This window comes from Solea senegalensis, linkage group LG2, assembly GCF_019176455.1.
Source record: "Solea senegalensis isolate Sse05_10M linkage group LG2, IFAPA_SoseM_1, whole genome shotgun sequence".
In the NCBI taxonomy this organism is placed as follows: Eukaryota; Metazoa; Chordata; class Actinopteri; order Pleuronectiformes; family Soleidae; genus Solea; species Solea senegalensis.
In genome coordinates this window covers 1,307,865-1,335,853 of record NC_058022.1, presented here as the reverse complement: position 1 = coordinate 1,335,853, position 27,989 = coordinate 1,307,865, and the positions used below count along the sequence as shown (strand labels likewise).

The following is a 27,989-nucleotide window of genomic DNA, read 5'->3' as shown; positions in this document are numbered from 1 at the left end:
CATCAAAAATTATTATTAAATACAATACACAAGTGTCTAATGCGAAATAAATGACTAGTGTGCCATCTCGGACACTGTACTCTTGGTTTCGGGAAGCGTGTGACTCTGGTGGGGGCGGCGCTTCAGTTTTTGATAGAAATACAGATTTTTCTGCTAAAGCCAGCAACATCGTGAGTTTTGAACTAAACTCTGTCATAATCTGCCCCCCAAAAATGAGCCAATCTGACGTGAAAACGATCACCGTCGTCGGCAGGTGAGTGACATTATACTTATTCTGCGTTGGTGTTGATCTTAACGATATTAACTGAGCTGTTATAAGTGAATAACAGCACTTAAAGTTAAGCGGTTGCATTGTATAGATTCTTTTTAAATGCTTACATTTCTTGGCAAAGTCTCTTGTTCTTCATAATGACAGGTCTCACTGATTTTTAATGACTGTTGTTATTGTACAACTACAGCCATTTAAGTGCTTTAATGAAGTAGCATATTATGGGTTTAATGGCTTCATAATTACAGCTAGCATATTATGTGCAACCAAACACCTGCTGCACGTTACGTTCATTGTTTCACTATGTGCTGAACTTTTGGTGAGGTGACCTCTCTATCTAACCTGAAAGAGTAAACACTCACCCCCTCATATCCACCCCTCCTGCTTTCAGTTGTTATTGTATTTAAAGGGACAGTATGTAAAGTTTAGCAGCTGAATATCTCTTATAACTAAATAATTAACCCTTAGAACACAGAGCATTTAGGCTGCTTTTTTTCCCCATTGCTATGTTAAAACATATATACAGAGGCTGTAAGAATGTGCAATAAAGTGTCTTACAGTATATCCTTTATTTCAGCACAACCTAGGCAATCTGGGTTAGGGTTACCGATTCTGCTAGTCTACGTGCCAATGCATCCTAGGACAAGACACCTACATTCGCAGGCTGTGTAAAACAGTAATGAAAAGCAGCTTTAAAGGTCATCAAGACTAGAAAAGCGCTCAAACGAAGCTGCAGCAGTTTACAGGGAAGTGAACTCAGACATGATGCAGGCATTTTAATGTGTAGTTGAAACTGTCGTTGACATTATTGGTGTTTTTCTCTCATTTCAATACGCAATACGTGTTTCACAATACCAATAATATCACGATTCTGTGATTCTGTGTCTAACTGAAGAAACAAAACGCTATCGTGAAAAGTTAAAAGTGCAGGATTTCTCGGTTTATTCACAACATAGAGAACAAAGGCCTTAACTCCCTCTTCTTCAACCAGGTCTCTCCCACCCAAATTTCACTCATTCATTTGAGCAGCGCCACCATGAGGAATTATTCTTGTGTGTTTGTTTCAGCGGGCTGATCGGCCGCTCCTGGGCGATGGTGTTTGTCAGCGGAGGTTACGCTGTGAAGATCTACGACAACCAGCCGGGACAAGCTGCTAAGGCCGTCGCAGAGATCAGGTCAGTCCTGCTCTGAATGCTATGTTCCATTTGTAGAGGGAATTTACCAGATCATACAGGAACGCACCTGATCCTTGGAAACTCGGAGCAACCTCACCGACCCAGATTTAGGATTCTACTTTCACTGTTAATATCACTTCTGTCGTATCAGTCGAACACATAGTACACTGTTTGTGGTTTGTGTCCATGGTTTTTCAACTGGAACACAGAGACTTCGGGTTACGTCATTCCCAGTTCCGACTTCCAGGCTCCGCCCACGTTGAAAAGGATGCCAAACATGAATAGACTCGAGCCGAGTCATGCTGGAACTGTATTGTGGGAAAGCGTCATTACCCAGGGTGCCATTGTGTTCCATGATGACTTTGCCGTTGTTTGGATATGAAATCCAAGAGATGTCGGTCAGAAAAGGAGGCATTACATTACATTACATGTCATTTAGCAGATGCTTGTATCCAAAGCGACTTACAATAAGTGCATTTAAACATTTGGGTACAAACAAGAGCTAGAAGTAAGTAAGAGCTTCAAGTAAGCCAAACTATAAAGTGCTAGTCATAAGTGCGTTGTATAAGCAAATGTTTTATTTTTTTTTTTTTGTCGTCGTCTTAGTCGAGTAGAGTCGAAAGAAATGTGTTTTTACACATTGACCAAGAACTGCAGTAATCCATGAAAATAAATGAAAATATCATCATCTGTGCAAATAAAAAGTTGAGTTGGGTCATTAACAGCACGTTTAAATCAAATAATAAACTAACCGGTTAGAGTTTGTCCAGTCCAAACTCTAACCTCCACCTTCTCCTTCTTCCAGAACCGTAGAAGAAAACACGTGGACTTTGCCTCCATCAGCAGTTTTTTCTCACAACAGGAAAACATGAACAAACTCATGTTCCTGCTTGAAAACAGCGTCTCAGTCGAGTCATTGCTGGTTAAACATTAGTGTAGAATGACACAGCAGCACAGTCACACTCTGGAACATACTGTTATTTAGGAGAAATCCAGACATTTAAAGATTTATTTAGCTTTATTTCTCATGTCAATAACCACCGCGCTGCCATGTCCTCTGCTCTGTGGACAGTAGAGGGCGTCCTTGTACTGGACATTTCCTGCCTCTGTCGTCTGATTTCCTGTCAGTTTCTAGTTTAGGTCATTTTTATTTTTTGAGTACATTCAGTTCTTTTTCTGACTCTTCTGACATTATTTGCTCATCGGTTGCCAGTTACTTTATAATTTGTACATTTTCACATGTGCTTAAACACAAATTTATATCCTGGATGTTTCTGGTTTTACCCTTACATAAGCAGAATTATTCTTTGATAAAAATATATGAAATAAAGTTTAAAAAACCATCAGCCCATGGACATTCTGGACTGAACAGACCCTACAGTCTGTTCCTGTGATCCATCAAAGTTTCAGTCCTCACCCTGTCACCGATGTATAAACACAGTCCACTTCTCCCATTTCTGTTAATATTGTGAGTTCCATTGGAATTGCTCTGTGACATTTTCCACTCACTATTTTCCTTATGTCGCATTGTATTTATTCATTTTCACACATTTAAATAAAATAAATTAAATGGTTTCATGAGAATATGAAGAAAATTGCCTTAAAAATCACAAAAAGTAAGCGTTCTATAGTGAGCATATTACAGGACAACAAAGTAAAAATTAGGTTTTGTTACGGTTATATCTGCTGTATTTATATTCAGTTTGGACAGACGCCACATGTAAGACAAAGACGCAGACGTGGGTGAGTGTGTTAACTGTTTTGTTGTTTTTTGCTCAGGAAGCAGCTGAATGAGTTGGAGGAAGCTCACATGATCAGAGGAGAGCTGACGTCCACTCAGCAGCTCGCTCTACTCAGCAGCTATGACGACCTGGAGCAGGCACTAGAGGGCGCCTTCTTTGTCCAGGTAACATCACTGGACTCACCTGTTTTTATGCCTTAGTGAGGAACCTTAAAATCAGATCTTAACACTACTTAGTCGCCTGTAAATGTGAACTTAATTTACAAAACTAGTGATCAAGACCAATGACTCCTCAGGAAAATGTTTACTTTTCAATAAAGGGATTTTTGCAACCAGTGGAGTCGCCCCCTGGTGGCTAACTGTCCCCTACATTCTACTTCTAAGGCTCAACTTTTCAAACTAGAAGACTTCGTCCAATTCTTATGTACAGTTTTCTCTCGATTTGAAGAAAATTAAAGATATCACGATACAATATTATCACGATATTTAAGTCGCGATACGATATCATCACGATATTTAAAACGATATATCGATATTTAAGTGCGATACAATATTATCCGCGATATATAAGTTATCGATATTATCGCGATATACAAATAAATCGATATTATCACCGACGATATTATCACGATATACAAGTCACAATACAATATTATCACGATATTTAAGTCGCGATACGATATTATCACGATATATAAGTCGCGATACGATATTATCACGATATACAAGTCACAATACAATATTATCACGATATTTAAATCGCGATACGATATTATCACGATATATAAGTCGCGATACGATATTATCACGATATACAAGTCACAATACAATATTATCACAATATTTAAGTCACGATACAATAATTATCATGCTACATTATTAACATGATATTTAAGCCACGGTACGATATCGTGGCTTAAATATATGATATATGAGTAAAAAAAAAGTATATGATTAAAAAATATTGATACTTGGTGTCTCAATAGCGATATATCGCCACGGAAAATATTGCAATGTTTTTCTGTATCAATTTTTTTCTTTATTTACCATAAACTTCTGCATGTCATTTTATTCATGATGCAAAGCAGTTGTGTACCATAGTTATTATTGTAATATAAATCTCAGTATGACTAGTTATAAAGTATAAAATATAGTACATAATTTAGTGTTTTCTGCTGAGCAGGTCTGAGTCGTCCGAGTTACTGAATGATCTCATTCAGGATGTCTGTTAATACCTCGTCAGACTGAGGCTTTAAAGCAAACAAAAGGAGCTTCAGCCGGGGTGAGAAAGTGTGAGAAGTGTTTTGCCCTGATGTTGAAACAATTACATGACATTTTAACGACAAATGAGTCAAATTGTCTTTTTCACCATGACGATACAGTTACAGTTAACACACCTGCACACTTTGTTTTCTTTGCTCGGTCGTGTAAAACACACTTGAGTTGTCAGTGAAGGCAGACAATGATTCTTTTCATCGCAGAAGAGCTCACAGGGAAAAAGGGTCAGTTTCCAAAAAAATCAATTTCCTGTTAAAGAGTTCATACAAACAAGGAACAATAGAGGAATTATGTCACACCACGTAGATTATTGTTATTTTTAATCGGCAAATGTTCACACCTACGTTTCCTGAGAACAACTTTCAGTGTCATTTCAGTTATTAACTATTGTGTATCATCAGTTCATTGTTTTATAACTAAAACAAGTTCTCTGAGTTTTTTTGGCTTCTTAAATGTTTAACAAAAACATTTAAAAACATTATTTTATAGGTTTAGGAAACACAGATCAAATATTTTTTTTACATTTCCTGACATTTTATTGGCCAAACAACTGAAATATTATGAATAAAGTTTAATATTACCACTATCTTACAAAATTCATCTGTATAAAATGTGGAATTAATTGATATTGATATTAATATTAATATTAGCCTGCTATACCTTTATGTACAAGACTATGGAGGACCATAAATGACATTATAATAAATAAATAAATTAAATAAATAATACATGAATAATTTAATGAATGAATAAATAAAAGTATAAATAAATGAATGGATAAAATAACAGTAATAACAACATTTATGACAGTATTTCACTTCATTTCAAAATAAAAGTGTTTTGATACTGAACAATGTATAGTTTACGATAAAAATAAATTGTTACAAAATGAACCTATTAACTTGATTGAGGGGCCACATGTGGCCTGTGGGCCACGAGTTTGAGACCTCTGGTATTGTAAGAACCATTTGTGCGGTCTCACTGTGAAGTCAGTGGAGTGTGATGTGACTGTGCGACGTGCATTCTTCACATCACTGCCTGCCGCCTGCTCAGCCAGTTAAAGCAGTTCCAGCGATGATGACTGGTTTTTAAAGAGCACGTTCTCTCTGCACTGCAGCCTGTGACAGCCACTCCTTTCAGGACAGACCTTAAAGTACATTGGATGATTTAAAAAAACAAAACAAACACACTTGTACTGTATCTAAATGTGGAGAAAAATACGTTTAATTTGACTGTTATGACTGTCTTTATGTTTGTTGTTTGTGTTATTTGTCTAAATGTTTGGCTGATTTACTAGATGTACTTGAAGCCTGGGTAACTCAGTGGGTAGAGTCCCAGACTTTTAATCTGAGGGTACAGGGTTCAAGTCCCTGTGAAGTTGCAGCATTCCTCTTCTTTTATGAGTACTAATTTACTCGTTTTTTTTGTGTATTTGTACGGCAAGTCATTTTTAAATTTCTGAATTTTACTTTTACTGAAGTGAATGACAAGGACAGTGAATGATGAGGACAGGTGAATGATGAGGACAGGTGAATGAAGAGGACAGGTGAATGACGAGGACAGGTGAATGATAAGGACAGGTGAATGAAGAGGACAGGTGAATGAAGAGGACAGGGAATGACGAGACAGGTGTATGATAAGGACAGGTGAAAGGGTGAATGATGAGGACAGGTGAATGACGAGGACAGGTGAATGACGAGGACAGGTGAATGATAAGGAAAGGTGAATGATGAGAACAGGTGAATGACAAGGACAGTTTACCACATAGGTAACAATGAATTCAATATGCTTCTCATGGTATGATAAACTAGGAAAGTGTTCAGAGAGCACATAGTTCCAATGAAAGTAAAAACAATGCGTCATGCAAAAGAAAATCCATTTAATCAGTCGAGATTAGTGCCAGTGTTCTCGATTTCTTTACTGGTTGTGCCATGACGCAACACAAAGTTTGATGGAGATTGATTTGGTAGTTTTTGAGTAAGTACTCCTGCTCCTGCTCCGGTCCACCTGGGCGGGCCACCAAGGTACTAAGTGGATACTTAATACCCTTTCCGGGCTACCAGGGTACGAAGTGGGTACTTAATTCCATTTCTGGGCCACCAGGGTACTAAGTGGGTACTTAAACTTTCTGGGTCACCAGGGTACTAAGTGGGTACATAATACCCTTTCCGGGCCACAAGAGTACTAAGTGGGTAGTTAATACCTTTCCAGGCCACCAAGGTACTAAGTGGGTACTTAATACCCTTTCTGGGCCACGTGGGTACTTGAAACCCTTTCCAGGCCACCAGGCTTTGAAGTGGGTACTTAATACCCTTTCAGAGCTATTATTTGGGTCTCATATGGTTTCAGTAACATGGGTTCCATATGTGAAGTCCATAAAGGCAAGAATTAGCACATTTATCTTCATGACTTTGCAGAGTGGAATTGTGTATCTGAATGTGTGTGTGTGTTTTTGTGTTTACCAGGAGTGTGTGTTTGAGCAGCTTGACGTAAAGCAGGGCGTCTTCCAGGACGTAGAACGACTTGTGGGAGACGACGTCATCCTGAGCAGCTCCACCTCCTACCTCATGCCCAGCAGCGTCTTCTCCAAAGTCCACAACAAGAGTCGCTGCCTCATCTCCCATCCGGTCAGTGCCACGGCAGTCCTGGTACCAGTAGGTGCTGGTGAGGGTGCCAAACTGAGGGAATGCAGTTTAGCTATTATCATGTGTTTACAGATACTTGTACTATTGGAAGTCATTTTAGATGTTTCCCTTCATTTCTCCTGCATCAGGACTCTGTGTCATTACCCAATTTGTTCAGTGTGACTACTTCCTGTCAAAATATTCTTTTTAGTTATTTTTATAAAAACAAATACACAAAATAAATAACACTAATGGCATATTTCCACCAGCTCTACTCGCCTCACCACAGTAAGGTTTAGGTTGCATCTCCACTACAAAAAAGTACCTACTCAACGTGGGCGGAGTCATCACTGCACGGCTGCGTGAAACTGCGGTGACTTCGTTTTATACGCGAGACACACACAAACACAAACGAGTGACTAGTGACTTGTAAAGCAGTTGTTTATAGTATAATTACACCAGACTCCTGGTAGTTGTTGGAGATTAACCCACGTTTTTAGGATTGTTAAGTATTTTTAACTGATCTACAGTTTGGCATTGTTTGCCTTGATTTCTGACGTCTCCACAGCACAGACTACAGTGGCAGGGTTTGTGATGCTGCTTGCGAACAGGACGTCTCTTCATGTGATGTCACTCTGGCCAGTCATTGGCCGGCAAAATCCTCACAAATCTTACACACTGGACCTTGAACAGAAACCAGTTATTTATTTAATTTTCTGTTTGAAAGACTTTACCTTGAAAAAATGACTGAGTTTCCACTTAACGATGATGATGTGTGTCCTGTGCTTCTCAGGTAAACCCACCCTACTATGTTAAACTGGTGGAGCTGGTACCTCACCCAGAGACAGCAGCGGGTGTGATGAGCACCACCCATGCTGTGATGACCAAGGTAAAGATCACAGGTTACTCAATCCTGAGAGAACAAAGTAAATGTCAGTAGTGTAGGCGTTAGATGAATGACCAATTACCACATAAGTAACAATGAATTAGAAAATATGCTTCTCATGGTATGACGAACTAGGAAAGTGTTCAGAGAGCACATAGTTCTGACAAAAGTAAAAACGCTATCGTCATGCACTGCTGTAGAAAATCCTTTATCCACTTAATCAGTCAGATTAGTGCCAGTATGACTTTCAAAAAAGTCATACTTTAGTAAGTCGTCCAGTTTGATGGGGATGATTTGGTAGTTTTTTGAGTAAGTACTCCTGCTTGCAGTACAAGTAACACGGCAAAAGGAAAACACTTAAAAATTCATTATTAAGAAATAAAGAACACATTGTTGTAAAGTAAATTATGAAAACTAGTCAAACCCCAGCCAGCATGTCCATGTGGGTACTTAATACCCTTTCAGGGCCACCAAGGTACTAAGTGGGTACTTAATACCTTTTCTGGGCCATGTGGGTACTTGGTACCCATCCCGGGCCACCTGGGTACTAAAGTGGGTACTTGGTACCCTTCCCAGGCCACCTGGGTACTAAGTGGGTACTTACTACCCTTTCTGGGCCATGTGGGTACTTGGTACTAAAGTGGGTACTTGGTACCCTTTCCAGGCCAACTGGATACTAAGTGGGTACTTAATATCCTTTTCAGGCCAACTGGGTACTTGGTACCCTTTCCAGGCCAACTGGATACCAAGTGGGTACTTAATATCCTTTCCAGGCCAACTGGGTACTTGGTACCCTTTCCAGGCCACCTGGTACTAAAGTGGGTAGTTCGTAGAAACCCTAGAAAAGATACTAAGTTGATACTAAGGGCAAATTATGTGGGTCTTATATAGTTTCAGTAACATGGGTCCCACATGTGAAGCCCATTTTAGGCAAACATGGGCGGGGAAACTTTGGACAAACCCACTTGGAACCATTATTTTCAGCCATTCTTAATGTTTTATCATTAAATGTTCTGTCAGTTCCCTTTAAGGCTCTGATATGCATTTGCATTCAGACTTACAAATTGATTTAGTGCTCTTGATTCAGGTCGGTCAAGCACCCGTCTGTTTGAAGAAAGAGATCGATGGTTTTGCCCTCAACAGAGTCCAGGCAGCCATTATCGCAGAGTCCTGGAGGCTGGTCCAGGTCAGTGCCTGTCCTTTTATACTACCAAGTCATTTTTTATATCTCTGAAAGTCGTACACCACAGTTTTAAGTCTTAGGAGTTGCTGTATAAACAAATGGTACAAAATCATAACATTTTTGGTGTCATTAACATGTCGTTGGGTCTGTGTGTGTTTGTTTCTGTGGACAAAAACAGCTCAGTCTCAGTGAGACTTTAGCCGCTGATGGTTTTTGTAACACAAGCAGAGAAGAGGAAGGTCGGTGTCAGTGTTCACTTCTGCTGCTGCTGCGTCTGTCTCTGTCCAGCAACGGAAGAGAATGAGGGTAAATGAGATTTAGCCTCCGACGACAGGCGCCATCACATGATCTCTAATGGAAGAAATGGTCAGAATGATAATGAGGATGATGACGGCGATGACAGTCGTTGCCCGAGCTTGAACTCTCATGAAGACTTCCATCTCATTATATAAACTGTTCAGCTTCAAGACTTTTAGATTACTCTCAGATTCATTACTGTTATTGACAGTCAGTCAGGTGAAAGCTCTCCGTGCTTCAGTCGGTGCCAAACACGAGCAGATGAGATGAGAGCGGCAGTAACATGTCAGGGGATTTCAGATTCTCAGAGCTGAAGCAGACTTCGAGGAAGTGAAGCAGAGACGAGTGGATTATTTTCTCTCCGTCTGTCTCTGTCTCAGTGTCCTGGCTGTGACACGGCGTCCATACATTAATCCATCATGTGATATTTGTGTCTTCACACACGCGTGTGGAAGCTGAGGCTCGCTCACATTCTCGTGCTGTGAATGTGAGCAAGACACACACACACACACACACACACACACACACACACACACACACACACACACACACACACACACACACACACACACACGACAGAAGTAAAAATAGGGAGTGACGGTGGCTCAGTGAGTCGTCCTTCAACTGGGAGGTTGTGGGTCTGATTCCCGGCTCCACTAGTCTGCATGGGTTAACCCACGTTGCTCCTGAAAGCTGTGTTGTCATTGTGAGAATGGGTATAAAAAGATGCACTGTGTGAATGTGTGAGTGAACGTGTGAATGGATGAATGGAAAAAACGGTTGTGTAAAGCAGCTTTGAGTGGTAACGCTTTATTTTGATGAGTAATCAACACATATTGAGTATAACTTCCTGTTTATTTATATATATATATATATACATATATATGTGTGCATGTGTGTGTATATATATATTATTTTAGTGTGTTCATGCATATTTATTTACTTATCATTTGATTTATTAATTTAATTTACTATATATTTTATATAGTTTTTATTCTTATTTATTTATGGGGTATTTAGTTATTTATTTATTTAGTTGTTTTTTTAAAACTTTTTTATTTATCTTTCTCATTTATTGATTAATTTAATTATTTTACTTTATTATATATATTTATTTTAGTGTGTTTATGGATATTTATTGATTTATTTGTATTCATTTATTTATTTAATCAATTTTTTAGATAATTTACTATCTGTCTTTTTGACGCCTATTATATTTCCCCTTGTTTCCTCTGCACGTTTGTCTCAGTTGTGTTTATGGAGGTGGGTGAATGGGTGAATGGGTGGGGTGAGTAAAACGTTGTGTTGTATGTATCTTAAGTGTAACGCAAACAAAGATTCATTGACAGATTGGTCATGTTAACAGATAATCAGTTGACACATATTCAGCTAGGTGATAGGTGACACAATGAACTCACTGACAGATTATAAAAATCGTTTAACTTATTATTCTCGCTTGTATAACTCTCAATTTATTTTGATTAGATTTTCAGCACTAACCATTGACACAATATCAAACCCAAGTAAACCTGTCATATACGCTGCGAGTTTGCATCGCCAAAGTCGTACAACAGGTAAATCTGGAAAATTAGTCAGCGTCAGCTCTAAAAGTCTGGGCCTGGCTCTAATTAAGTCGTAACCGCCGTCTAAGGCGACAGGAATGTGTGTCAGAATCAGGAGAAGAAGACGAGTTCATTCAATAACAAACAGTGGACACTCACTCTCTCTATCAGAGTCTCCAGTGGAGATAGAGGTGAGCTGTGAATCTTCTGGAGCGGGTGACCTCGAGGAACCCGCTGCCGCGCTGTCATGTGACTAAAACAAAGTGATTTACAGTGGAGATGTCACTTCTCAGAACGCTGTTTATACTGGGGCCAAATTTATATTCCGGTAAAGTCTGTCGGGACTGGAAGTTTCACACCCTGCACTGGACATTAGTGAGGGATCCAAAGTTAAACTGGAGATGTTTCACCTCTAATCCAAGAGGTCTTTTTATTTCTGACTGGGGAAAAATATCCAGGTTTTTAACCTCTGAAGGATGATGTTTTTCGTTCCATCCACACGGAAACTGCGTTTTAGGGGCCTCGCGTTTCCGTGTAGACAGCGAATAGGCTACTTTAGGAAAACGATGATGTCATAGCCCCACCTCCCTAGCCCTTAATAATTATGTTTTCTTTAATTTGGTTACACTTAGTCGGACTAAGAACTAGTTTGTTCTTCTGTGACACAAAGGTCATCAGGGTCGATTCGGAAGAAGATTCGGGTTCTTCTTGAAACTCTGGTTTCCTGCGACATTTCAAAAATTTGGGGATTATTAGGGAATCCCCAAATTTTTCTCCTCCACACTATGGACTACGACCTTAGCCCAATTAAACTGATTGTGATGGTTAAATGTCTTGTTGCGGGCAAATCTGTACTCCAAAACTGTAGGGGGAGCTCCATCGACTTTATCTTAGTCTTTTGCCTTAATTTAGGACCTAAACCTTTGAGCGTTAAGGTCTGTGCTCTCAGAGTGACTCTGTGATCCTCCGTCCAGTAGAAGGACCTTCTCTCTCTCTCTCTCATCGCTCCAGAAACACACTCACACTGAAACCGGTGCCAGCGTTGGAAAGCAGAGCGGCTGAGAAAGCAGCTCGTTTGCCCCCCGAGTGATTACAGCGCAGAAAAGACCCCACCCTCCATCCCACTTTTCTCAGATAACAGACCCGTTGTTGGACGCGGGGACCCAAACAAAGACGACCCTGTCCCGCTCCTCTCACTCGCCCTACTCTCTGTATCTGTGTCAGGGCTTTGATTTCCTCCGTGGTCGGCCAAACGGGCTCCTCTAACCCAGAAACACCTGAACCCCCCCCTCCCCTGTGTGTCGCCTTCCTTCCTCCCATCCCTCTATCCTCAGCTGCTCTCCTCCCCGCACTGCCTACATAATCCTGAACACACAGAGCCGGGTGATTAGGGAAACATTAGATGGTGGGAGACATCTGATTGCCATCAAAGGGAATTTAAAGGGATGGTTCAGTGTTCAGTGAGCTTAGATGACATTTTGACACTGATTTTACCCTGTAAACCAGCCTATGGAGACGCAAGTAAAAACAAGTTTTCTGCCACTTGACAAAAACATATCACTCAATAAATCTATGCCTGATTAAGTCTACAGTATCTTTAGAAAGAGTTTGCCCCATTTTCTTCAGAATTAGACGGCTTTTTCTCACTGGAAATTAAAGTTTGTAAACTGCTTGCTCCCCACACCAAAGTCCATAGAGAAAATCAGTGATTTTAACATCACAGCACACAGGAGTTGTTGATCCACTGCTGCCTCTGTCACTAAGTTCAAATGTGTTCTTTAGTGAATTCTGTGTTTGAAATGCTTTGTCTGGATTTACATAAGTGACATGAATTTGCCAAACGAGGCAGCAGTGGACCAGCAGCTCCTGTGACTCTGTGAGCTTAAAACGATGATTTTCTCTATGGACTTTGGTGTGGGAGAGTGAGCTGTTTAGAAAACAGCGGTTCTGAGCAGTTTAATGGTGACATTTAGTGATAAATATATATTCTTCTATCGTAGACTTCTCTTCCACACTTCAGTAAAACAGAACCATCTCCTTTAATTAACAGATCTTAAACACATTTTTGTGTTTATTTGTTTGCTGTAGCATCGGAATCATGAAATCCTCCAAAAGTCAGGAACAGTCAGGGAAACTCTGGACTGAGCTGTTTCACTTAAATATTTGTCTTTTGTGCAGCAGCAGAGACTTTGTTGTACATTTATCGACTGTTTCCTCTTCCTCTTTTATCAGGACGGTGTCGTCTCAGTCAAGGACATCGACCTGGTGATGTCAGAGGGGTTAGGAATGCGTTACGCCTTCATCGGTCCCATGGAAACGATGCACCTCAATGCACCTGAAGGTAACGTTTCTTTTTTGGGACATTTGTGAACAAACAGTCGCTGCCCAGTGAACCTCATCAAGGACAGGTGTTATGCTTTTGTTTGAGTACTCAAGACTGAAATCAGGAAGCGAGAGGGAGTTCTGATGAGTGGAACATTTTGGAGTAATTTGACATGTTATGGACAAAAATGTGTTATTTTAATTTAATTTAATCAAAACCATAATCTGTCTTTGACTAAAGCCTTAAACCAACCACAGATGTGACAAGTTTTTGTCACAGTCAACAAAATAACATGTAAAAGTATAATCTCTGCTCATATAACTTAATTTAAGTCATTATTCTTTTAGATAATTTTAAATAAAATTGGCAAAGTCAAGTTATTTGCTCTAAAACATATTTTCTGGTGATGGGGTCCACGTTAATGAGTTAAATTATGGGAAAATGGGGAAATTAGATGTAATTAGATGATTTTCTTAAACTAATCATCTGGGTTTTTTTTAAAGAACTGATCAAAAAAATGGTTAAAAAAAATGTCAAATTTCATTGTCTCATTATTTTTATTCCTCTCATAATAATTACATTTTCATGCCACTGTCTCTCGATACTCGACTCTTCTCCGTGTTACAGTGAACACCAGAGCGTCGCTTATCTAAAGTGTGAGAAACTCACACATAGTTCACTCGTCTCCACATTACATGCATGTACCGTGGCATTCCTGTGTGTGTGTGTGTTCTTGTATTTGATGCCTCTTAAGGACACTCAGTAGTCCTCATAGAGACCAAAACCTGGTCCTAATGAGGCAGAAGCTCATTTTTAAAAGGAACTGGTTAAGTTTAAAGCTATAGATTTGAATTAGCGATAAGGGTTTGTTTAAGGGACAAGTTGCACAAACCTTGTATGTGTATCTTTGTGAGGACCAAAAAAAAAAACCTATAAACCACGAGGGAGTGAGGACATTTTGTCTGGTTCTCAAATCTTTTAAAGACTTTTTGGGGGTTAAGACCTGGTTTTAGGGTGAGAATTGGGTTAAGGGTAAGGTATTTAGCTGTGATGGTTAAGGTAAGGGTAGATATAATGTCTATGAGTGTCCTCAGTGAGAATGCTGCGTGAGAATGTGTGTGTGTGTGTTCTGATCTGATTACACAGTCACATTAGGGGGACTTGTCTCCCTTATGGGGAAAAGTTAAGGTTACGGAAGGTCAGTACTAGTTATGGTTAAGGTTAGAGTAAGTCTCCAGGAAATGACTGTAAGTTAATGTAATGTCCTCTGAAGTCATGGTAATGTGTGTTTGTATGTCTATCTTTGTCGGGACCAAAAAAAAACATTGTGTTTTCTAAACAATTGAATACCAGAAGAAAAAAAAAAAACCATCATATCTTCATCAGCAAACACCTGGTGTTTTCTACTATTGTACAAAAATGGCATTTGGTTTAAAAAAAGTAACTTGAATTTGCCAAACTGCTCCTTGACTCAGTTCATCTGTTTTTCAGAACAAAAAGGCTCTGAAATCTACAGGGTTTTTTTTTTATTTTTCAAATCCAAACATTTACTTCAAGTTTACTGTTAATTCTAGCAAGAGAATCTAGAATAAAAGCTCCTCATTTAAGATCAGACTTTTGTAATCATCTGCCGGGGGCCACAAACTGATACTGACGGGCCACTTTTGGCCCACGGACCACCAATTGCTGACTATTGCCATAGGGAGTGAGGACATTTTATTAAACTTAGTTTAAGAGTTAGGGAATGGCATTATATCTGAGAGTGTCCTCAGTAAGACTGCTGTGCGAGAACATGTGTGAGTGTGTGTGTGTGTGACGGAGAGTGAAACCTCGGGCAGATGAGGAATATCAGAGGCGAGTGTGAAACCCACAGAGCGGCCATGAGTCTGTGTACACACAGAGAAAAAAGGTCGCCATGGACGAAACAAAGCGGCCTTTTGATGGGGAACGATGAATGCACTCAGTCACACCAGTAATCCAAAACTCACAGAGAACGCGGAGCAGACGCCAACTCTACCTGTACTTACACTCGCGGAGCTCTCCACTGTCGCGTGATCGTGTTCTCCTCGATCGCTCAGACCCACTCCTGTCGCGACTTCCCGTCCTGCAGTCTGTCCGATCAGATAATGGAGGACTAAAGTCTCTGTCTCTCTTACCTGAATGACTCAGCACAGGAGGGACATTAAAGGCCCTGTGAAGTGATTAAAAAAAATAAAAATGAGTTACTTATCACCTCGCCAAATTTAAGTGATTCAAAATCTGGTTTTAAATCATGTAAAATTCAGCAACATTCACTGTTCTAAAGCCTGAAGCCCCGCCCCCACACTAGAGGACAGATTGGCCCGATTTTGATCCCAATCTGGTCCTTCCACCAATCATTGCTGCTTCTGATTTTACAGATTATCCTGTAGTGTGACGCAATTTTAACTTCATTGAACGCATTAGAGTTTTCTCGATTAGTAGAATTAAACAAATGGATGTTGCGTACTTTTGTATAGAATCGTTACTTGTACAAGTCGAGTTGATTGCGTCTTCTCAGCCAAGACAAAGCATTCAAATTCAGGCTTAAGGACATTGGGGGCGTGTCCACTGGAGGAGCCAAACACACAGACATTTACGTTTTAGTGGGGACCAAAGCAGCCGAACTTGTTTGTACAGAATATTAACATAAATGCTCCAGTAACAAACTTCCTGTTGGTCTCACCTAAAGCATGTAATTGAGTCAGTGTCCACTGGAGGAGCTGTGTCCTCATTTAATGCACTTTATTTAATGTCACACACACATTCTGACTTATTTACTTTAGTGGGGACCAGAGTCCATGGATAAATCTTTTCTGTCCGTACAGAATATTAACGAATAAAACTCTGGTATCCGACCACTTTGTTTAACAAACATGTAGAGAAGCATAATTGTGTTAACTAATTTAATGACAACAAATGATAATGACACACATGTTGTGTCTGCACTGTAATTATATACAGTATTTTTTATTACTAAATATTAAATACATGAAACGGGTTGATATAAATTTTATTTTAGTGACATGTATCAAGTTTTTGAGAACAAAAAAGGTGGAATTTGTAAAAATGTATAATATTGAGCCAATGCTGATAACTGAAAAATTGCTATTTCTTATTGTAATAAGAAATATAAAAAAAAATATGAGTCAGAGGCAGCAGAAGAAAAGAGATTCACACACACAGAGACACAGAGTCTGTGTTTGGTTGGAGGTTGACGGTATTTATACTGTACATATACAGCAGTGTGTGTTTGTGTGTGTGTTCCACTGTTTAATTTTAGACTTTTATTCAAAAAACGTTCACATTATATTTCATTTTTTTCAGTTTCTGAATGAAACGTCACGCGGTTCAGTTTTCTCGGTGTGAAACTTCATGTCATTGTGACAAAGTTATTTTAAAGACAGAGCCTCTGACCTGCTTTAATTAAAGACGCAGTGTGAAGCACTTCACACACGTTTCACATTACTCCACACTGACTTTCATTTTACTGCGACTTGAAAAGACGTCGTCCTCACCTGCTGAGTCTCTTATCGCAGGAATGTCAACAAAGCAAACACACGTCCCCTCTTTATGATCAGTTTTGTCCAATCATTGGTCATAATTGATGCCTCATTAACCGTGTTTTGTCAGAATAAAAGGGACACTTATTCGACTGAGACTAACGCTCATAAAAGCTTTTATCTGAATGTGAAATTGGACTTTTAAACATAAGGTAAAGCATCTTAGATCACCCTTTAAAGGTGCTCTATTAATAAAATGTATTATTATATAGATAATTGTCATTATAAAATGTCATATTAAGATTTGCTCTTAATTGTTGAATAGTTAAAAGAATGGATGAATGTATAAAATGGTTAATTGTGTTTTTTAAAACTACTTTTTGGACAAAAACAAATATTTGACAAATCTGAGGCCGAACATAAAATAGACAGGAGATTAGTGTTTTGTCTCAAAATGTGTTCTATTTAAAAAAAAACCCATTTGTTTTATTTATATTGAAGAAAAATATACCACGTTAGATTGCGTTATTGTTAAACTATTATTCCACCTGTTCCCTAATCTGAGAGAAGGCTACAGATTACAATAGAATTGGCACCAAGTCTGTTAGTAGATGTTTTTAATAGCAGTTTGATGCTGGATTTAAAGAGCAGCTCATTATTTAGCACTCAGTCTGTTGGTGCATATAGATAACAGCTCATGATTTTGCAGACAGCCTCTTAATGAATGTATTGAATAGCTCACTATTTGGCACACAGTCTCTTGGCAGATGTATGGAATAGTTCAATATTTAGCTATACTTTTCTTGGTGTATATTTATATATATATGTATATATGCACAGCTCACTATTTGGCAGTCAATGTGTTTGGTTATGTGTAAAACAGCTCATTATTTTGCAGACAGTCTCTTGGTTGATGTCTAGAATAGCTCATTATTTGGTGGTCAGTCTTTAGGTGGATGTATAGAACAGCTCACTATTTGGCAGTGTTCCTCATAAAATAAAATAAAATACCAGTTATATACAGTTCCTCTCTTAATGTGTTTAAATGTTTTTGGGTTTTTTAAAACATTAATCTTTAACAGTCCTCATCCCTGTCGTCTAGGTCACACCTAGAGCTGTTAATATCCATCTATTAACACACCCTGTAGTTTCTCTTCACAGGTAATTACAACAAATAATGAGACTAAAATAATCTTCTGCAGGAAACAAACAGAACGAGGTTGCAAGGAACTTAAGATTTGAACTATGAGGAAATTATTTTTCCAGTAAAACCTCTGCAGTCTCGTGCTCCATGATTGTGTTTCCCTCACTTTCTATGTGGGGGGATCCAAGTTTTAAACAAAGGCAAACAAATCTGAGGTGTTGCTTTGGTTAGCTTTGGTTGTCACGACACAATGTTGAGGTAACGAAGCTTTGAGATTCAAAGGAAAGTCATATAGATACAGATAATATATACATTTACTGTACATATGTTCATACCTGCTAAATTACAGTACGTTTACATCCCAGTGTGTCAGCTCCAGGATTAACTGTTGAGGAGGAGGCTGGTACAAAGCAGGAAACATGGTGTTATTTTGATTTATCTGGGAGAAAGAAGGAAAAAGTATAAGAGAAACTGAACAGATGTCATTTTAGGAAAACTTGATTTTACTATTAATAAAAGTAAAGATGAGAAAATGTTATTAAACCTTTAAAGCAGCACAAGTTAACGGTGACATTCAAACGTAAACATAATACATGTATGGGGTAACAGCTCATGATTTTGCAGGAAGCCTCTTTGTGAACGTATTGAGTAGCTCATTATTTGGCAGTCACTCTGTTGGTGAATAAATGGAGCAGCTCATTTTTTGGCAGTCACTTTCTTGGTGGATATAGAGAACAGCTCACTATTTGGCAATTTCTTGATACATGCGTGGAACAGATCTCTATTTAGCAATCATTTTCTTGGTGGGTGTATAGAACAGCTCACTATTTGGCAGTGAATCCGTTTGGTTATCTTGATAAATGAGCCATCCAATAAAATCCCAGGGTATTTGTACTGTGATACTTTCTCAATCAGTGAACCCTGAGGAGTGATGATGGGTTTCAGGTCCTTTGGCTCTGAGTTTGCAATTTAGAGAGAGCGAGGTCTTTTCACGGCGAGTCGTCACTTTCTCTGTCCGACGGCTTGCGGTTGTTGTGTGTGTTAAAAAGTTCTGATGAACACGTGAACTGTTCTCGACACCACTCATCGTCTCTCTCTCATCTTCTCACACAGGTTTAGAGGATTATATGAAGCGCTACAGCGGCGGCTTATCCAGGGTTCTGACCTCGTTTGGACCGGTACCAGACTTCTGCGGTGAGGGAGCCAAGAAAATCTGTAATGTAAGTGTGACGACGGCAGCGGCGGCCAAACATTAAAGGACTAGTATGTAAGCATGAGGTGTTTTCAACACAGAAATAGAACTTTTCCCTGTGCGGTCTTTTTCTCTTCCACACTTTATTCAGTATCTGCAGATTCAAATGTCACACACTGGACCTTTAAGCGTCCTGCTCTATGACTTCCTGTCACTGATTTGCCGAGTCTGATGTCTTTAGTTCTGCGTGACTGAGCGTGTGAAGTCGTCGCATGGTCACACGCTAACACGCTAACACGCTAACACGGAAACAATGAACCTTCAGAGGATAATGGCAGTCGCTCATGTTTTCACACCCTGAGCCGTTGTTCTGCATTCTCTTTGAATATTAATCATCACAATCACAAAAAGGATTATTCACATCACAACAGGGCAGGGCAGGGTTTTCACGGTTGCCATGGACGACGACATTTTTTAAAAAAAGATGCGCATATAACACAGAAATAATAAAGAAAACAAAGAACGGCACCAGTCTGTGTAATTCTGTGATGTTTCTGCGAATTGTTCCAACTTTAAAAAGCAAGACATGAATGTTGTTGTTTGTTTTTAAATCAGATAATCCCACGACTTAGTGGCGCGTGAACTTGATGTGCGGCTTAAACCAAACGTCAGATACTCCGACAACATCGTCACGCTTTTTTTTAAAACCACAGCTATGAAAACAAAGTGACTTAGTTATTAACACGTCCACAGGTCTGGAGCTACACCAAGCGATTAGACTCTGATTCACAACGTCCTCGATTTGTGCGATATTTCAGTTTCCATGCCAAATTTTCTTGGTTATGAAAGAGAGTTTTGCAGAACTAAAGCTGCAAATTGTACAGAATTGCGAAACCCCCTTAGCCGGCGCATGCATATCTTTCACCACATACACGTGGATGTTGCTGCTGGATTAGGGTTAGGGTTAGGGTTAGGGTTTTCGCTTCACCACAAAACGCGTAATTATCCATCAATGTAAATAACAGTTCATGAATTGAAATGAACGCATTAACACTGAGTGCAAATACTGACAAAAAACCGACACATACACATGGATACACATAAAATATCACAAGATTGCTTTATATATTATATTATATACATATATTAGGTAAAATAAAAATAAAACATTATTTGTTTGTTTTATTCCTAAGTATTTCTTAAAATCTATCATTTAATACTTAATTACAAAACGGAAAATTAAAAACATATTCATTCATTCATTTACTTATTTATTTATTTATTTATTTATTTATTTATATTTAATGATCTTTTACGGCCCACCCGCAGTACCGTGACAGCCCACTAGGGCCCACAAGTTGGGAATCACTGTGTTCGTGCTTACGTTTATGTTCGCTTGAACTTTGAACAGAATAAAACAGCCTTGAAGTGCATCAGACTGCTTTAAGTAATCATCACAGTGACCAACAGAGGGTGCTGTTGTTTTGCAGTGACAACGGAGGACACAAATAAAATAAACAAGGGTGGACAATCACGACACCAACAACAACAACTAACAAGCGGCAAAACCTGGGACCCTCTAATAACTTTTGTGAACAACTTAGCTGGAACTCTGAATGTTGGGATTATTTCTCTGTGGTTATTTGTAAAAGAGTGAATATGAACGTTTTGTATGACAATTGGAAAAATTACAGATAAAAAAGCTTTCAAAAAGTGGAATTTTAAAGTAGGTTTCCTGCCATTTTACGTCAACTTTGTCGGCGAGGCCACGCCTTCTGACGTAGAGAAAATCCTTCGGTAACTTGCAATCGTTAACTTGTCTAGAACATATGGACTTGTTTGTTTGTTTGTTTGTTTTTAAAAGCCCATAGGGAATTGCAAATTGTGGTTGTGTGAAAACAGCTGATTAAAAAAAAAAAAAAAAAAGCAGGTCATCATGAGAACAAGGTGAGATTCCAGCAAAGGAACTCTTCCTCAGGGCACAGGAACCTGTTGAGGAACTTAGTCCACCTGCCACCTGGGAATCTGAGTCCCAGAGGGTGTGTGTGTGTGTGTGTGTGTGTGTGTGTTTTTACTACCTCCACATTATTTCTGTGTGAATGACAAACGTCTATATCGCGCTAATTAAACTCCTGTAAGTGCTTTTAACAAACGTGAAAATCAGTTTGTGTGTGTGTGTTCTTGTATTTGTTACCTCTTTAGGACTTTTTTTTCAGGACCATTTGTCCTCATCTAGAACAAAACCTGGTCCTAATGAGGCAGAACTGGTTAAGTTTAAAGCTGATTTGATTTGGACTGTGGTGATGGTTAAGGTTCAGGCTGATGCAGGGTCCTGAAATGACTAGCTGTGTGCAGACCTGTGTGTGTTTGTGTGTCTTTGTGAGGACCAAAAAGTGTATAAAATTTTATCTGGGAGTTAAGACCTGGTTTTAGGATTAGCTTAGGTTTAAAGTCTTACTTATTACTTAAGTAATATTATAAAAAGAAAGTGACTTCATGCCCTTTAAGATACTTTACACAACACTTTTTAACCTTATTTTTCCTCCCCACAGGAAATGAGTGAGCTGATTCCCAGTGACCAGAAGCATCTGACGGCCAGGAAGGAGAGAAGAGACCAGCTGCTCATGGGTCTGTCTAAACTGAAGAAGGACCATGAAGACGCTTCCTAAACACTTTAACATCACGACCCACTTTTTATAGAAGTCACAACAACAGGGAATTCTCAAAACAGCTGATATTATTTTTCATTAGTAAACTGAGGATTTTAAAGGGATTCATTCAGTAAAATCAAATCAAATGTACTTTTTTGTCTCTAGTTCTACAGAGGACAAGAATCATAGAATATAAATAATAGAATCAAGAAATAATAATAATTATATGATTGTATCCTAAAAATGAGAACCTAGTTTGAGAAATGAACTTCATTTTATGCAGGTTATTTAAAACATATACATATAAATCTTTATAAATGTGTATGGAAGATTATTAGTGCCACATGTAAAACAAAAAAAAAATGTTTTCTTTAATCTCAGAATTCTGCATTTCTCTTTAATTTCAGAATTCTAACTTTAATCTCAGAATTTTGATTTTTTTCTTTAATCTCAGAATTTTGACTTTTTCTTTAATCTCAGAATTCATGCTGTGTTATTATTATTATTTACATGTGGCCCTAATACTCTTCTGTAAATATGTAATAGCAGACAGTAAAAATGTTATTTTACATGTTAAATCTCACTCACTCACTCACTCACTCACTCACTCACTCACAGGTCTCCAGTCCATCACACAGAGACACACAAACAAACGACTGTTATTAATAAAGTCATGAGATGTTACTGAATCAGGTCACTGGTGGTTTTGTTATTTCTCACGTCCGCAGAACAAATGGATGACGTGGTGCGACGTATGTGTTCACGGTCAAACGCTTTGATTCGAGGAAACAGGGATCAGGAGTGGTTTTTTTCTCAGACTTTCACAGTGACCATGGGAGAGAAGTGACCGTCACATGGTCTGTGGTCGTCTACAGATAAATGTGACATGTTTTTGTGTTTGTTGCCTCTTAAGGAATTGGTTTTTTGCTGCTTAAGACCTGGTTTTAGGGTTAGTACAGTAGTAGTTATGGTTAAGGTTAAGGAGTAAGTCTCCACGAAATGAATGTATTTCAATGTAATGTACATATTTATACATATTTATACATCTAGCAAAGGCAGGAATTTAACCCACAACTTTCCAGTTGAAAGACAACTCCCTCTACCACTGAGCCACCATGGCTTAATCCTAATATATCATTTTTGAATATCAGAAAACAACATTTAAAGACTTTTACTGAAGTAATATTATAAAAAAAGTGACTTTAACATCTACCAAAGTCATTTTCTGGTGAAATTCTCAAGAATGTTAAGTGTGTAGCTTCAAGTCTTCAAGTGCTTATCTTCAGTGTTTCGTCAGCTTTCTACACTCTGACCACGCCCCTTAAACATGGTCCCCTCCTCTTCACTGTCGGCCCCTCCCCCTGCCTGCCTCCAGGAGCTGGGATGTAAAAGCATGTGCAGACTCAGGTGCGTCTCTCACACCGAGTCAAGACTCTAAAAGTCAAACTTCCTCCTCAACAACCCAGTCTCTGACTCAGACTCTGGTTCTGGTTCTGGTTCTGGAGCGCGGGAAAAACTGTTTTCTTCAGACTGAACCACAAAAAAAGGATTAATTCACTTTACTTTCATGGAAAACTATTGATTTTCTTTTTTTAATATATACTTTAGTTGCACAGTCAGGTGAGTTTTTGGTTTGTAAACGTCTCTTTTTTTCTCCCTCTTACAAATTAACCAATACTTCAAATTATCCTTCAAAGACAATAGAGGAATTATTAACTAAAACAACATCAAAACATGTTTTTCTATTTTATTTAAACAAATGAAGACACTATGACATTTATGTTAGTTTAAAAAAATCCTATGTTATTGTGGTAGATAAAAAAACGTCCTCTTTTTAATCCTGACTTTAATTTCTTAAGTACTTCATTATTTTCATTCAAACTTTAGAAAACACCACAAGTTCATCAGCCCTGTGAGAGTAAATTATTATTTAAAACAATTATTAATACAAATACTCACATTAGCTGTAAGTCTTCAGGTTCAATAATGATGGTGTTTTCAAAGCAGGGGCGTCCACAGGTTCTCCGGTGACCCGGGGTCATGTCTCCTCTACTATCAGATTCACCCTTTAAGAAATGATATATACATATAAACAACACTTATGACACCAAAATATACAATTATGAAAATAGACAGGGGTGAAAATCAGTCTGGATGTAAGAATACACTGAATAGCCACCAGGGGGCGACTCAGACGGTTCCAATGAACATTTATGGGAAAATTAGCTTCAATTTCTCACTTGTTTTTATAAGATTTGATATAATTCCTGGTTTCAAACACGAGTTTCAGCTCTTCTTCAATAGAACATGATGTCAGTTTTGTAAAATTAAAGGTACAGTTTGTAAAAAAATATGCCAACGTTTACTGGTGAAGTTGCAAGTTGCAGCTGAAAATTTGAAAAGTGTTGAGTTGAATCTAGGTCGCCTTCAGTTTGCGCCAAAACCTAAAATTGATGTTTTTAGTTTGTCCTTTGTGGGCTATAGTAGAAACAGGGTGACACAAAATGGCCGCCTCAGCAGAGTGGATCAGGCTCAGGCTTCATTTTGAGGTCACAAATATAAATATAAATCAGGTGATTGTACACCTATTTAAAAAAGTTAATATATCAATTTTATCTTCAATTTTTGCACGGGACCTTTCATTTCAGTAAAATAGATATGAATGGACACCAGTGTGATTGACAGCTGTGTTTGTCCACTGGTTACAAACATTTAGTTTTGTGATGATGATGATGATGATGTCTTAATCTTAAAAAAATGTGGTTTACGATGTTGTCATTCCTTTTTTCCACAATCTGTGTCAACTTCCTGTTTTCAAACATCAACACAGCACGGGCCAGACTTTTTGTTTTCTTTTTTTTTAAACGACATAACAACCAGTTGTTAGTTGTCGAGAGTGAAACGTGATACAGTCATAGATGTCACGTAGTCGTGAAGCTCACGGGGGAACAGCGTGATGCAAAATCAGCACATGTGCGAGAACCCTCGTGTTTTTTGTCCGAATTAAAAAGGTTTATTGGCAGAAACTGAATATACTCTTCATAAGTGTGTGTTATCACTTCAAATTGTTGTTTTTAGCCTTAGAATAAGCCTTTTATCTGCTCTTTAGTTAAGGTTAGGTATCAAACTAAGCATTTGGTTTGCATTTTCAAGCCGCAGTTTACGACAAAAACATGAACGAATTACATCCTTTCTGATGTGTGAAGGCCACCGTAGTTCCCTGATGCACTGGGGAACGGGAACGTCACTGCTCGATGTGTTCCAGAAACCCAATATGTTACTTCCCATTAGCACTTCTGTGCACAACAGTTGCGCCGTAACTACTAAAATGAAAGAGAAAAATAAAAATGAGTATGTTATGTTTAATGGCACAACTACTACTACATCAGTTAATATTAAAAACTTGTATTTTATTTCACAAAAGTTACTAATAAAACACAAAAGATAATGTAGATTAACTCCTAAAACGGAAGATAATATAAAATATGTGCACCTGTTTAGAATAAAATCGGGTTTCCAGTATCGATCGCGTAGTGACGGAAGGATTAGCGGTAGAGTCCTCTGTTACAATCTGCTTTCTGACCACTAGATGTCACTACTTTTGTCTCTGTCCTCTGTACGGGAGTTTTCCAGGCCGTTAAACCTCGTTCTCCTCGTTCCCTCCACAGGTCGTCTGTACCACAATGAGCTGGGGGGCGCTCTACGCCCAGCTGGGCGGAGTCAACAAACACTCCACCAGTCTGGGAAAGATCTGGCTCTCGGTCCTCTTCATCTTCCGCATCACGATCCTGGTCCTGGCCGCCGAGAGCGTCTGGGGGGACGAGCAGTCGGACTTCACGTGCAACACGCAGCAGCCGGGCTGCAAGAACGTCTGCTACGACCACTTCTTCCCCGTGTCGCACATACGATTCTGGTGCCTGCAGCTGATCTTCGTGTCCACGCCGGCTCTGCTGGTGGCCATGCACGTGGCCTACAGGAGGCGCGAGGACACGAGGACCATGCTGGCCTCCAACGGCACCGAGAAGATGACGGACATGGACATGGAGAAGCTGAAGAAGAGGCGTTTGCCGATCACGGGCCCGCTGTGGTGGACCTACACCTGCAGCCTGTTCTTCAGGCTCATCTTTGAGGGCGGCTTCATGTACGCGCTGTACTTCGTCTACGGCGGCTTCCAGATGCCGCGCCTGGTGAAGTGCGAGCAGTGGCCTTGTCCCAACAAGGTGGACTGCTTCATCTCCAGGCCGACGGAGAAAACCGTCTTCACCATCTTCATGGTGTCCTCGTCGACCATCTGCATGATTCTGAACGTGGCGGAGCTGGGTTACCTCATCAGCAAGGCGCTCCTGAGGTGCTCGGCCCGGTCCAAGCGGAAAAACCACCTCTACACGGAGAGCGTGAGGCAGGACAACGACCTGATGGAGAACAAGAGGAACGAGATGTTGCTCTCCACGCGTACGGATTCAACCAGCAACAAGACCTTGTGTTGAAGGACAAACGTCACTGGGATCCAAGAGGAGAAAACCATAAACTGCATGTCCAAACACCCATGATGATTTGAGAAGATGGGAAAATACTAGATTTTAGCCACTTAGAAAGACTTTTCCAACTGGAAACTGAAGTTTAAAAACTGCTCAAACCCCATAGTGAAAATCAGCGTTTTGAGCTTGCAGGGACACAGGAGCTGCTGGTTCACTGCTGCCTCGTGTATACGTTTTCAAACTCTGAAGTCTCTAAGTAACATATTTGAAGCTACTGACGGAAGCAGCCGTGGATCAAAAGCTCCTGTGTTCTGTGTCGTAAAATCGTTGATTTTCTTAATGGAGTTTGGTGTGGGAGAGCGAGCAGTTAGCAAAGTGACAAAACTTTCATTTTCCAGGCAGAAAAAGCTGTCTAACAGTTAGGAAAAAATCTTTTTGAGATATTATGGATTGAATTTTATTAGTCAAGGGGCTAAAATGTGTTTGTCCCTGTTGGCAGCCACGTTTTAAACAAAAAAGAGCATCTGTGTCTCAAAAAAAAAACAAAAACTATGTCTTAAAAATGGCCTGTCCTACATTATTATAGTGAATCCCGTATTTATAGTCAGATGTTATAAATGAACGCATGAAACAACAAACACGTTTATCTTTTACAGGCGATTTTATCGCTCAGAGAGTGAAAGTTTGTTTTCAGACGTCGATGAGTGAACCAGAGAAGAATGAGTCTGCACTGACACCTAGTGGTGACAGTGGGAATCTACCAAAGTGAAAGCAGAGAAACAAATGAAGTTGTGTTGATTCCATGTACAGTAGTGTGTAGTTTACCAGTGCATGAGTCACATGACTGTAGCACAAGATTTTAACCTTAAAACATCCAAGTTTTAATTTAACTTTCTCTAATGTCCGTGTGTGTGTTTATAACTAATGTTGCACAAGATAAAATAATAACAACAACGCTGATTAAGATTTAATATGAAGTTTTCACCTTTTAAATCTTTTCGTCTTTTACTTGAACTGAAAGTGTTTGAAATGGAAGTTTATCTTATAAAATAAGACACAGCCCACATATACTGTTTATATGTATAGATGTATACCTTTATATTAAGGCTGTTTAAGGTGTTTTTATTCTTCTGAATGGATAAAAAAAAGAATATGTGAATTCAGAAATACTGGATTACCGTGTGGACACTTGAAAAACAACAACAAGATTATTAAGTTAAACAACTGCCTTATTGTTATGATTTGTATAATTTTCAATGTCATTTTTGGAGTTTTCCTTCCTAATCCTGCTTTTAAAAGCTTGTGTTGTTGTTTTCAGTCGGCTGTATCAGCTTTCAGGATGTGCCTTATTTCAGCCACAACACCGACCGTCGTTTAAAAAAAAGAAAAGAAACAAAGAAAGAAAAGTCTTTGTCCTCCGTCACAAATCAAAACCCTGAGATGAGATGTTGTGGATTCTTGTCGTTTTCTCTTCAGCTCTTGTGTCCTGCTCAGTGTGGATTTAGAAAACTCTGATTTGAACAGTTTGTTTGTGATTGTTTGCGTTTTGTACGGTTAGATATTTTTTATCACACTTGCACTTTGATCATTGAAGTCATTTTGCTCTTTGAGATGTTTTTGTTTGTGTCATAAATCAGTAAAAAAAACAACAACATTAGTTTGTGTG

At 39.0% G+C, this 27,989-nt stretch overlaps 2 protein-coding genes and 1 long non-coding RNA gene across 4 annotated transcripts; 2 read left to right on the top strand and 1 right to left on the bottom strand.

Annotated features, from left to right (window-relative positions):
• Window positions 1–86: 86 nt before the first annotated feature.
• Window positions 87–22,160, top strand: cryl1 (crystallin, lambda 1). Its single transcript, XM_044016307.1, has 9 exons — window positions 87–253; window positions 1,336–1,443; window positions 3,223–3,349; window positions 6,928–7,089; window positions 7,880–7,975; window positions 9,060–9,158; window positions 13,247–13,355; window positions 19,116–19,222; window positions 21,747–22,160. Exons 1-9 carry the CDS (start codon window positions 213–215, stop codon window positions 21,861–21,863), a joined length of 966 nt encoding a protein of 321 aa, XP_043872242.1. The 5' UTR covers window positions 87–212; the 3' UTR covers window positions 21,864–22,160.
• On the bottom strand, window positions 5,266–23,874 carry LOC122761116. 2 transcript variants are annotated; one of them, XR_006358534.1, is made up of 6 exons: window positions 23,805–23,874; window positions 18,338–18,441; window positions 15,365–15,528; window positions 7,821–7,999; window positions 6,925–7,140; window positions 5,266–5,609 (listed from the first exon to the last, which is right to left on the bottom strand). It is a non-coding gene; the product is annotated as an uncharacterized LOC122761116 (long non-coding RNA). The 2 variants fall into 2 exon arrangements; XR_006358535.1 differs by having other exon boundaries at window positions 18,338–18,402.
• gjb8 (gap junction protein beta 8) lies at window positions 23,279–27,980 on the top strand. Its single transcript, XM_044016312.1, has 2 exons — window positions 23,279–23,465; window positions 25,514–27,980. Exon 2 carries the CDS (start codon window positions 25,529–25,531, stop codon window positions 26,330–26,332), a length of 804 nt encoding a protein of 267 aa, XP_043872247.1. The 5' UTR covers window positions 23,279–23,465; window positions 25,514–25,528; the 3' UTR covers window positions 26,333–27,980.
• The last annotated feature ends 9 nt before the right edge of the window (window positions 27,981–27,989 follow it).

Bases quoted from the DNA above. Each gene is read 5' to 3' on its own strand.
- cryl1 (XM_044016307.1), top strand. From the start codon at position 213: ATGAGCCAATCTGACGTGAAAACGATCACCGTCGTCGGCAG. The intron at 9,159-13,246 runs GTCAGTGCCTGT...CTCTTTTATCAG, and splicing joins AGTCCTGGAGGCTGGTCCAG to GACGGTGTCGTCTCAGTCAA. The intron at 13,356-19,115 runs GTAACGTTTCTT...CTTCTCACACAG, and splicing joins GCACCTCAATGCACCTGAAG to GTTTAGAGGATTATATGAAG.
- gjb8 (XM_044016312.1), top strand. From the start codon at position 25,529: ATGAGCTGGGGGGCGCTCTACGCCCAGCTGGGCGGAGTCAACAAACAC.